The sequence below is a fragment of the Mus caroli genome, chromosome 10 (genome assembly GCF_900094665.2).
Source record: "Mus caroli chromosome 10, CAROLI_EIJ_v1.1, whole genome shotgun sequence".
In the NCBI taxonomy this organism is placed as follows: domain Eukaryota; kingdom Metazoa; phylum Chordata; class Mammalia; order Rodentia; family Muridae; genus Mus; species Mus caroli.
In genome coordinates, this window is record NC_034579.1 from 121,816,979 (window position 1) to 121,829,917 (window position 12,939).

The 12,939-nt window shown below is 37.7% G+C and overlaps 1 protein-coding gene across 1 annotated transcript; it reads left to right on the top strand.

Moving 5' to 3' along the window:
• Positions 1–252: 252 nt before the first annotated feature.
• LOC110303060 (olfactory receptor 6C2) lies at positions 253–1,191 on the top strand. Its single transcript, XM_021173961.1, has one exon. It carries the CDS (start codon positions 253–255, stop codon positions 1,189–1,191), a length of 939 nt encoding a protein of 312 aa, XP_021029620.1.
• Positions 1,192–12,939: the final 11,748 nt, after the last annotated feature.

Below are 12,939 nucleotides of genomic sequence, written 5' to 3' on the forward strand. Positions count from 1 at the left end.
TCTACATAAGAATTAACTACATCTGGACATCCTCAAGAGTAACAGATAATTCTTTAGAAATGGCTCTTTTACAATAATGTGAGTCCTTAAGAAAATTTTCACTGCTCATTTGGAAATTCAGGCAATGACAACACTTACTATGATATAAACTTAGAAAATAAATATAGGCTGGCTTGTTGGTATCTGTATCCACAGTCCTTTGTTAGACTTTTACTAACTGTGACTATAAAATCTTGATTTTAAAGGTCAGTAATGAGAAACCATTCGTCAATAACAACCTTCATCCTTCTGGGACTAACAGATGACCCACAACTTCAAGTTCTGCTTTTTATCTTCTTATTTCTTACTTACATGCTGAGTGTAACAGGAAACCTGATTATCATCATCCTCACGTTGGTGGATCCCCATCTTAAAACACCCATGTACTTTTTCCTCAGAAATTTTTCTTTCCTAGAAGTTTCCTTTACCACTGTCTGTATTCCTAGATTTCTATACAGTATATCAAGTGGAGACAATACCATTACCTATAATGCTTGTGCAAGTCAAATATTCTTTGTTATTCTCTTTGGAGCAACTGAATTCTTTCTCTTGGCAGCTATGTCCTATGATCGTTATGTGGCCATCTGTAAACCCCTTCATTATATGACCATCATGAACCCCAGGGTGTGTACCTTACTAGTCATCATATGTTGGGTGTCTGGCTTAATGATTATCACTCCACCTCTTATCTTGGGCCTCCAACTTGACTTCTGTGACTCCAATGCCATTGATCATTTCAGCTGTGATGCAGGTCCCCTTCTGAAGATCTCATGCTCAGACACATGGGTAATAGAACAGATGGTTATACTTGTGGCTGTCTTTGCACTCATTATTACCTTAATCTGTGTGATTCTATCCTATACATACATCATCAGAACAATTCTGAGATTCCCTTCTGCACAGCAAAGAAAAAAGGCCTTTTCCACCTGCTCATCCCATATGATTGTGGTTTCCATCACCTACGGAAGCTGCATCTTCATCTACATCAAGCCATCGGCTAAGGATGAAGTGGCCATAAATAAAGGAGTTTCAGTCCTCACTACTTCTGTTGCACCTCTATTGAATCCCTTCATTTATACCTTAAGGAACAAGCAAGTGAAACAGGCTTTCAGTGACTCTGTAAAGAGAATTACATTTATATCAAAGAGCTAGAAGTTGTGATAAAACAGATTCTCTATTATCTGCTTTCAGATTTAATCTTCACAATGACATCCAATTTTTCACCCAGATATTATCCTTATGGAACTCAGTCTCGAGCAATATAAAGAAATAAATGGGAAATAAAAATAGGATTAAGTGGGAAAGAAAGTGGCATGTCATTTGGAAACCTACTGCTGTAGAAGCCTCCTAAATTATATATATGAAAGAAATTTAATTTATACAAATTAAATTTATATTTAATTTATATGAATGGAATATCAAATAATGAGAGAGACAATGCCCCAGGTAGACACATTATGCTACTAAATAAAACCTCCAGTGCCAGGAATGAGTTATATCTTGTTGAATCTTCTCCAAAGGGATTCCATATTTTCCCCCTCAACATCATAGACTATTGACAAGTCTATTGGTTACCCACAACAGCTTGATGGTGAGGTCCTATTGCTAAAAATAAACTTACTTATGTCATTGAATATGCTGAAATAAAGCTGGTAAATGTCAATGGCCTCAATTCTCAAATTAAATCACAGATACTAATTGAATGGATCAAAAAAGCAAAATCTGATTGCCTGAGGTCTACAAGAAATACACCTTAGCGTTAAATATAGGTAATGTCTTAGAGTAAAAGTTGGACTAATGTTCTCTACTTAAATGCAACCAGTAAGCAAGCAAGCATTGATATCCTAATCTCTGACAAAATAGATTTCAATCTAAAGCTAACCAGAAAAAAATAGACACTTCATTGTAATCAAAAGAAGAGTTAGTGAAGAAGACATTATTATTAGAGTAATTAGTATCAGTGCCTTATGATTCATTGCAGATTCTTCCAGACATTAAGTGAATATCTATAGCTAATCCTTCTTTAATTACACAAATAGAAACAGAAGTAGCACTCTATACTTCTTCTATGAAGTTAGCATCACTCTAATCTATCACTTCCACAATCAGGTAAAGACAAAACACACACACACACACACACACACACACACACACACACACACACACCACAAAGAGAGAGAGAGAGAGAGAGACAGAGAGACAGAGAGAGACAGAGACAGAGAGAGAGAGAGAGAGAGAGAGAGAGAGAGAGAGAGAGAGAGAGAGAAAGAGAGAATGTGAAAGAACATCAAACTATACACAGAATGTAGATATATGTTAAAAAGATTTAACCCTGACACACAGGGTGGGTTAGACACATGTAATTAATGAACTAAATCACTTTAAAAAATACTCTGTTTTGTTTCTAGTGTTCTTTTAATTTCTTTAAGACATAAGTAGGTCTCCCAGTCTCTGACTCTCTAAAAATATTGTAGAGCATTTGTTGTTTCTATTACACAAAGTATCATTACCTAGTTCTCTTTCTCTCTCTCTCTGTCTCTCTGTCTCTGTCTCTGTCTCTGTCTCTGTCTCTGTCTCTGTCTCTGTCTCTCTCTCTCTCTCTCTCTCTCCTTTACATCCCTCTCTACATCTGTCTCTCCCCCTCCATACAACACAGATAATTTACATATGCAAATAAGAATTCAGGGTTTTTTCAGTAGATATTTTCTTTATTTACCATTTCAAATGTTAGCCCCTTTCCTAGTTTTCCCTCTGAAAACCACTATTCCCTCCTCCCTCCTCCCTCCCCCATTTCATCAGTCCACCCACTTCCAAATCCTGGCTCTGGCATTCTTCTATACTGGGGCATAGAACCTTCACAGGACCAAGGGCCTCTCCTTCCATTGATGACCAACTAGGCCATCCTCTGTTACATATGCACCTAGAGCCATGAGTACCACCATGTGTTTTCTTTGATTGGTGGTTTAGTTCCAGGGAGCTCTGGGGTTACTTGTTGGTTCACATTGTTGTTCCTCCTGTGGGGCTGCAAACCCTTTCAACTCCTTGGGTACTTTCTCTAGCTCCTTCTTTGGAGACCCTGTGCTCTGTCCAATGGATGGCTGTGAGCATCTACTTCTGTATTTGTCAGGTACTGGCAGAACCTCTCAGGGGAGAGCTATATCAGGTTCCTGTCAGCAAGCTCTTCTTGGCATGCACAATAGTGTCTGGGTTTGGTGGTTGTAATGTGATGGATCTCCAGGTGGGACAGTCTATGGACAGTCATTCCTTCTGTCTCTGCTCCACAGTTTGTCTCTCTAACTCCTTCCATGGGTATTTTGTTCCCCATTCTAAGAATGATCAAAGTATCCATACTTTGGTCTTACTTCTTGAGTTTCCTGTGTTTTGAAAATTGTAACTTGGGTATTCCGAGCTTCTGGGCTAATATTCACTTATCAGTGAGTACATATCATTTGTGTTCTTTTGTGATGGGTTACCTTACTCAGGTAATATCCTCTAGATCCATCTATTTGTCTAAGTGCCTAAGCATGCCCAAAAGATGGCGTCGACCTCCGGTGCACTGGCGCCTTAAACAACATCATTGTGCAGGCGCCAGCCCGAATCTGGCACCAACCCCTCCCGAGCGGGTGTTACATATCAAAGGGGCCGACAGACTGACAAATCCCAGGAGGACACGTAGCTCTCCCCAGAGGATCTAGCAATACCACTCCTATACATATACCCACAAGATGTTCCAACTTGTAATAAAGACATATGCTCCACTTTGTTCATAGTAGCCTTATTTGTAATAGCCAGAAGCTGGAAAGAACCCAGATGTCCCTCAGCAGAGGAATAGATAAAGAAAATGTAGTATATTTACAAAATGGAGTACTACACAGCTATTAAGAACAATGATTTTATGAAATTCTTAGGTGTAGGCAGCCGCACGCCCAAAAGATGGCGCCGACCTCCGGTACACCGGTTTTAGCTCCTTTGTCAAAGATCAAGTGACCATAGGTGTGTGGGTTCCTTTTTGGGTCTTCAATTCTATTCCATTGATCTACCTGTCTGTCATTTGTACCAGTACCACGCAGGGTTTGTTTGTTTGTTTGTTTGTTTTTTATTTTTTTTTATCACAATTGCTCTATAGTACATCTTGAGGTCAGGGATGGTGTTTCTACCAGAAGTTCTTTTATGAAAAGAGTTTTTGCTATCCTAGGTTTTTTGTTATTCCAGATGAATTTGCAAATTGCCCTTTCTAACTCTGAAGAATTGAATTGGAACTTTGATAGGGATTAAATTGAATCTATAGATTGCTTTTGGCAAGATAGACATTTTTACTATATTAATCTTGCCAATCCATGATCATGGGATATCTTTCCATCTTCTGAGATCTTCTTTGAATTCTTTCTTCAGAGACTTGAAGTTCTTATCATACAGAACTTTCACTTCCTTAGTTAGAGTCACACCAAGGTATTTTATATTATTTGTGACTATTGTGAAGGGTGTTGTTTCCCTAATTTCATTCTCAGCCTGTTTATCTTTTGTGTAAAGAAAGGCCACTGGTTTGTTTGAGTTGATTTTATATCCAGCTACTTCACTGAAGTTATTTATCAGGTTTAGGAGTTCGTGGATGGAATTTTTTTGGGTCACTCATGTATACTGTCATATCATGAAATATGCCCACATGAGAGTGGGCAGCCTTGTCTAGTCCCTGATTTTAGAGGGATTTTCTCAAGTTTCTCTACTGGTGTGCTGTATATTGCTTTTATTGTGTTTAGGTATAGGCCTTGAATTCCTGATCTTTCCAAGAGTTTTATCATGAAGGGGTATTGGATTTTGTCAAATGCTTTCTTAGCATCTAAAGAGATGACCATTTTTTTTTCTTTGAGTTTGTTTATATATTGGATTATGTTGGTGGATTTCCATATGTTGAACCATCCCTGCATCCTGGGATAAAACTACTTGATCATGAGGGATGATCATTTTGATGTGTTCTTGGATTCAGTTTTCGAGAACTTTATTGAGTGTTTTTGCACCTATATTCATAAGGGAAATTGGTCTGAAGTTCTCTCTCTTTGTTGGGTCTTTGTGTGTTTTAGGTATCAGAGTAATTGTGGCTTCATAGAACAAATTGGGTAGAGTACCTTCTGTTTCTATTTTATGGAATAGTTTGAGAAGTATTGGCATTAGGTCTTCTTTGAAGGTATGATAGAACTCTGTACTAAACCCATCTGGTTCTGGGCTTTTTTTGGGTCGGGAGACTATTTTTTTTTCTTTTTTTTATTAGGTATTTTCTTCATTTACATTTCCAATGCTATCCCAAAAGTCCCCCATACCCTCCCCACCCCACTCCCTTACCCACCCACTCATACTTCTTGGCCCTGGCGTTCCCCTGTACTGAGGCATATAAAGTTTGCACGACCAATGGGCCTCTCTTTCCACTGATAGCAGACTAGGCCATCTTCTGATACATATGCAGCTAGAGACACGAGCTCCAGGGGGTACTGGTTAGTTCATATTATTGTTCCACCTATAGGGTTGCAGATCCATTTAGCTCCTTGGGTACTTTCTCTAGCTCCTCCATTGGGGGACCTGTGATCCATCCAATAGCTGACTGTGAGCATCCACTTCTGTGTTTGCTAGGCCCCTGCATAGTCTCACAAGAGACAGCTATATCAGGGTCCTTTCAGCAAAATTTTGCTAGTGTATGCAATGGTGTCAGCATTTGGAGGCTGATTATGGGATGGATCCCCGGATATGGCAGTCTCTAGATGGTCCATCCTTTCGTCTCAGCTCCAAACTTTTTCTCTTTAACTCCTTCCATGGGTGTTCTAAGAAAGGGCAAAGTGTTCACTTTCATCGGGAGACTATTAATGACTGTTTCTATTTCTTTAGGGGAATGGGACAGTTTAGATCATTTATCTGATCCTGATTTAACTTTGGTACCTGGTATTTGTCTAGAAAATTGTCCATTTCATCCATATTTCCCAATTTTGTTGTGTCTTTTGTAGAAGGATATCATGATTTTTTGCATTTACACAGATTCTGTTGTTTCATTTCTGATTTTGTTAATTAGGATACTGTCCCTGTGCCCTGTAGTTAGTATGGCTAAGGGCTTATCTATTTTGTTGATTTCTCAAAGAAACAGCTCCTGGTTTGGTTGATTCTTTGTATTGTTCTTTTTGTTTCCATGCGATTGATTTTAGCCCTGAGTTTGATAATTTCCTGCTGTCTATTCCTCTTGGGTGAATATGTTTCTTTTTGTGCTTGAACTTACAGGTGTGCTGTCAAGCTGCTAATATATGCTCTCTCCAGTTTCCTTTTGGAGGTACTCAGAGCTATGAGTTTTTCTCTTAGTACTGCTTTCATTGTGTCCCATAAGTTTGGGTATGTTGTGGCTTCACTTTCATTATACTCTAAAAAGTCTTTAATTTCTTTATTTCTTCCTTGACTAAGTTATCATTGAGTAGATTGTTGTTCAGCTTTCATGTGAATGTTGGCTTGCTATTATTTATGTTCTTATTGAAGATCAGTCTTAATCTGTGGTGATCTGGTAGGATGCATGGTACTATTGCAATCTTCTTGCATCTGTTGAGGCCTGTTTTGTGACTGATTATATGGTCAGTTTTGGAGAATGTACCATGAGGTGCTGAGAAGAAGGCATATTCTTTTGTTTTAGGATAAAATGTTCTATAGTTATTTGTTAAATCCATTTGTTTCATAACTTCTGTTAGTTTCACTGTGTCTTTGTTTAGTTTCTGTTTCCAGGATCTGTCCAATGATGAGAGTGGGGTGTTGAAGTTTCCCACTATTATTGTGTGAGGTGCAATATGTGCTTTGAGCATTAGTAAAGTTTCTTTAAATAATGTGAATGCCCTTTCATTTGGAGTATAGATGTTTAGAATTGAGAGTTCATCTTGGTAGATTTTACCTTTGATGAATATGAAGTGTCCCTCCTTGTCTTTTTTTTGATAACTTTAGGTTGAAAATCGATTTTATTCAATATTAGAATAGCTACCCCAGCTTGTTTTATCAGACTGCTTGCTTGGAAAATTATTTTCCAACCTTTTATTCTGAGGTAGTGTCTGTCTTTGTCCCGGAGGTGTGCTTCCTGTATGCAGCAAAATGTTGGGTCTTTATGTAGCTAGTCTGTTAGATTATGTCTTTTTATTGGGGAATTGAGTCCATTTATATTAAGAGATATTAAGGAAAAGTAATTATTACTTCCTGTTATTTTTGTTGTTAGAGTTGAGATTCTGTTCTTGTAGCTATCTTCCTTTAGTTTTGTTGAAGGATTACTTCCTTGCTTTTTCTAGGGTGACATTTTCCTCCTTGTGTTGGAATTTTCCCTTTATTATTCTTTGAAGGACTGATTTCATGGAAAGATATTGTATGAATTTGGTTTTGTCATGGAATACTTTGGTTTCTCCATCTATATTAATTGAGAGTTTTGCTGGGTGTAGTAGCCTGGGCTGGCATTTGTGTTCTCTTAGGGTCTGTATAACATTTGTCCAGGATCTTCTGGCTTTCATAGTCTCTGGTGAGAAGTTTGGTGTAATTCTGATAGGTCTACCTTTATATGTTACTTGACCTTTTTCCCTTACTGCTTTTTATATTCTATCTTTATTTAGTACATTTGATGTTCAGATTATTATGTGTCGGGAGGAATTTCTTTTCTGGTCTAAACTATTCGGAGTTCTGTTGGCTTCTCGTATGTTCATGGGCATCTCTTTCTTTAGGTTAGGGAAGTTTTATTCTATATTTTGTTGAAGATATTTGCTGGCTCTTTAAGTTGGAAATCTTCCTTCTAGTCTATACCTATTTTCTTTAGATTTGGTCTTCTCATTGTGTCCTGAATTTCCTGCATGTTTTGGGTAAGGGTCGTTTTGAATTTTACATTTTCTTTGATTGTTGTGTCAATGTTTTCTATGGAATCTTCTCCACCTGAGATTTTCTCTTCTATCTCTTGTATTCTGTTGGTGACACTTGCATCTATGAATCCTGATTTCTTTCCTAGGTTTTCTATCTTCAGAGTTGTCTCCCTTCGTAATTTCATTATTGTTTCTACTTCTATTTTTAGATCCTGGATGGCTTTGTTCAATTCCTTCACTTGTTTGGTTGTGTTTTCCTGTAACTATTTAAGGGATTTTTGTGTTTCCTATTTAAGTGCTTCTACCTGTTTACCTGTGTTGTCCTGTATTTCTTTAAGAGAGTTATTCATGTCCTTCTTAAAAGCCTCTATCAGCATCATATGTGATTTTAAATCCACATCTTGCTTTTCCAGTGTGCTGGGTTATCCAGAGCTTGCTGTGGTGGGAGTACTGGGTTATGGTGATGCCAAATAGTCTTGGTTTCTGTTGGTAAGATTCTTGAGTTTGCCTTTTGATATCTGATAATCTCTGGTGTTAGATGTTCTTGCTGTCTCTGGCTGGAGTTTGTTCTTCCTGTGAGTCTGTAAGACTGTGTTGGTACTCCCTAGAGGCAAGCTCTCCCCTGGCAAGACCAGTGCACAGAGGGTTGCAGAACAGCCCCACCTCCCTGTCCAAGCTGCTTTGCTGTTTCTGTGGCCTGTGTGCTCCTGAGTGATCCCCCTCTTAGAGAGTCACCAGAGAGAAAATGGTGATATCCCCTGAGTCTCAGGGTCAGAGCACTCCCTGGAACTGTTTTGTTTTAAAACATGAGTACTCAAGAGAATCCAAGTGACTTGGTAGAAACAATGTTATCTTGGGAAAGGGAGGATCCTCACAGACATTCCCTAAGGAGACAATACTCCTGAATGTTTATGCATACAGGCATACACACATACCCGCATCCACATAAAACCATGCTGACCTCACATTCTATATGGGAGGCTTCACAATGAATAGCTAGGTCTTCTGTTGCCTTTTTTTCTTTCTTTTTATTAATCATTTTATTCCTTTACATTTCAAATGATATCACTCTTTCAAGTTATCCCTTTAAAAACCCCCTATCCCATCTTCCCTCTGCCCCTTCCTCTTTGCCTTTATGAGGGTGCTCCTCCTCCCACTCATCCACTGCCACCTCACAGGTAGCATCCTCCTTCTCTGGGGCATCAAGATTCCACAGGACCAAGGTCCTCCCCTTCCACTGATGTCAGATAAGACCATCCTCTGCTACATATGTATCTGGAAACATAGATACCTCCATGTATAATCTTTGGTTGGTGGGTTAGTCTTTTGGAGCTCTGGGTGGTCTAGTTAGTTAATATTGTTCTTCCTATGGGGTTGCAATCCCCTTCAGCTCCTTCAGTCCTTCCCATAGCTCTTCAATTGTGGTTCCCAGGCTCAGTACAATGGTTGGCTTTCAGTATCTGCATGTCTTAGTCAGGTACTGGTAGAACCTCTCAGGGAACAGCCATATCAGGCTCCTGTCAGCAAGGGTTTCTTGGCTTCAGCTATAGTGTCAGGGTTTGGTGTCTGCAGAAGGTACATGCCCTTTCCTTCAGTCTCTATTCCATTTTGTTCCTGTTTTTCCCTTGGACAGAAATATTTCTGGGTTAACAGTTTTGAGATGTGTGGGTAGTCCCATCCCTCAACTGGGGGCTATGCCTATCCATTGGAGGTGATATCTACAGGTTCTATCTCCCTTTTGTTATATATTTCAGCTAAAGTCATCTCCATTGGGTCCTGGGAGCCTCTTGCTTCCCTGGAGTCTAGGACTTTCTAGTGGCTACCCCGAGTTCCCCATCCCCCACTGCTACATATTTCTATTCCATTTCTTGACTCTCTGTACTTCTCTCCTGTCCCTTACAATACTTTACCCTGCCTACTTTCTTCTCTCCCCTTCCTCTCTCTCTCTCTCAGGTCCCTTCCTTCCTCTATCCTTTGTGATTGTTTTGTTCCCCCTTTTATGAAGAATTGAAGAATCCGCATTTTGGTCTTTCTTCTTCTTAAGCTCCATATGGTTAGTGGGTTGTATCTTGGATATTCTGGACTTTTGGGTTAATATCCACTTTTTCAATGAGTTCTTACCATGTGTTTTATTTTGTGTCTGGGTTACCTTACTCAGGATATTTTTTAGTTCCATCCATTTGGCTGAGAATGTCATGAAATCATTGTTTTTAATTCCAGAGTAATATTCCATTGTGTAAATATACCACATTTTCTGTATCTATTATTCTGGTGAGGAACATCTGGGTTATTTATAGCTTCTGGCTATTATAAATAAGGCTGCTATGAACATAGTGGAGCATGTGTACTTGTTATATGTTGGAGCATCTTTTGGATGCCAAGTATAGCTAAGTCTTCAGGGAGAACTATTTCCAATTTTCTGAGGAACTGCCAGATTGATTTCCAAAGTGGTTGTACCAGTTTGCAGCCCCACCAGCAATGGAGGAGTGTTCCTCTTTCTCCATATTCTCATCAGATCAGCATCTGCTGTTGTCACTTGTGTTTTTGATTTTAGCCATTCTGATTGGTGTGAGATGGAATCTAAGGGTCGTTTTGATTTGCATTTCTCTTATGACTAAGTATGTTGAGCATTTCTTTAAGTGCTTCTCAGACATTCAGGATTCCTCAGTTGAGAATTCTCTTTTTAGCTCTGTACCTCATTTTTAAAAAGGGTGACTTGGTTCTCTGGAGTCTAACTTCTTGAGTTCTTGTTTTTTGGATATTAGCCCTCTATCAGATGTAGTTTTGGTAAAGATCTTTTCTCAGTCTGTGGGTTCCTGTTTTGTCCTATTGACAGTGTCCTTTGCCTTATAGAAGCTTTCCAATTCTATGAGGTCCTACTTGTCAATTGTTAATCTTAGAGCATGAGCCCTTGGTGTTCTGTTCAGGAAATTTCCCCCTGTGCCAATCTGTTTGAGGCTATTTCACACTTTTTCTTCTATTGGATCCAGCATATTTGTTTTTATATTGAGGTCCTTGATCCAATTGACTTGAGCTTTGTACAAGGAGATAAGAATAGATCAATGAATATACAGTGGTAGGTTACTAAGCACATGTTAAACCTACTCCTCTATCTATTTTCAATAAACTTGTTAAATGTTCAGTATGCCTTCAGCCCTTTTGCAGATCTTTATATTTTAGTAATTTTTAAAGATGGGCAGAATTTCAAAAAGTATCTTCTCTTGTCCTTATAAAGAAAAGGAGCAATATCCACTTCATTGTAGCAGTAAATTAAGTTGAATCTGTGGTCAAACAGAGTTAGCAGCTTTTAGTGTAAATAAGTGTAAATGGAATTTTATGAGTAAAATAATACAATTCAAATTCAGCATCCATACCAAACAAATGTAAATTAAAACGTCTAGTGCCTCACAGCAATAAAACAGACCCCAAATTGTCTGAGAAAAAAATCAGAGGATTATAATAGAAAAAATGTAAACTTATTTTCTAATAGAAATTAGATAATAAGAAAAATATTTTTGAGTACTAATTTTGTGAGTTGTAAAAATATTTTCTCTAGTCCTTACAATATACATATCTATTAAGTATATCTTGCCTAAATTATCCAGTATGGTTTTATTATCAAAGAAAATAATTATGTGGCACACTTCATGTCCCAGTGGATATTTCCTCTTGCTATTTTGTGCTTTGTTACATGTTAATATGAAATTAGATTATATTACATTTGCAAGTTTTTGTATTAATAAATATTAACCCTGTGAAATAAAAGCACACAGTGTTATTTCTTCAGTATTGTTTGCATTCTACATTTCTTCAATAATAGATGCTTCAAAAGATAATTCCTGTAATTCACCTAATTATTCAACTTAGCTTTAGGGCATACTCATCAACACCATCTCTCAAGGGAGTAAATTTAACTTTGCTTTGCTGGAAGAATCCCTTGTGTCTGTTTCAAGGAATATGTAAAAACATAAAATGGAAATGCTTCTTTTGGAAAGAATATTTAGAGAAACCATTTTCTAACAATGGTATAAAAAGTAGAATCTATAATTACAGGCTATCTTACTTTTCCAAGAGTTACTAGAAGCCAAAGGGGAAAATATGCTATTTGTAGAATTTCATAATATCCATGGTAAGGACTTTGCTACTTTTGGAATTTTAGAAAACAAGAGATGCCATGTACTGGTTGTTAGGGTTACAACTAAGAATTTTAGGTGATGTTCTATCTCAACAATTTCTGCTCATGGGTCACATAACACTTCATCTCACAAGAATGTTGATTCTTGATTCTCACTCATGCTTTGTGTCTTTTCATCCTTTACCAATGAAGAGTTTTACTTAGGGAGCAAACCAAATATACAGATTTATTACCTCTAAGCTGTAAGTATTGCTTCAAATATTGTGACAATGTGCATGCCTTCATTCTTTTTTTTCTTCATTTGTTCCATTCTTCCCTTCTCTCTTCTCAGCCCTCCTTCATCCTCATCCTTCTTGAGGGTCTTAGCTACATTCCAAGGTAGGATAACTTCTGGCTCTGAAGTCCTGTTCTGTTTGTCAGCTCCCCTGTTCTGTTTTCACAACCTTTAGATTTACTATTAAATCATAAGTTGCAGCCAGAGACATTTCTACTCAATATAAACAAGCAAGCAAGCAAACAAACAAACAAGACTTTTTACCTTGAGATTTTATAAATAGTGTATACTGACCTTGGGGTGCCCACTGAGAAAATTGCTGCTTATTGGGACCTAAGAATTTCTCAACTTTCTTTCTTTCTTTTTTTTTTTTTTTTAATTTGCTTGGCTGTTCTTTGCCCTCATGTAGTTTATATTGTATTTTATCTTATCCTTCTGAATTTGATAAGAACCTAGGAAATGGAAGAACCAGCCATCTCTAAGCATATGCTTTCAGTTCATCCTACAATAAGAGAAAAGTTTATAAATCAATGTATTTTCTTTTTTTTTTTTTTACATTTTAGCCAAACTATTTTTTTTTTTTAGTTTATCCTAAGACTTTTTTTTTTAATTACATCTTTTCCTCAATTACATTTCCAATG

Coding starts and splice junctions, on each gene's coding strand:
- LOC110303060 (XM_021173961.1), top strand. CDS start 253: ATGAGAAACCATTCGTCAATAACAACCTTCATCCTTCTGGGACTAACA.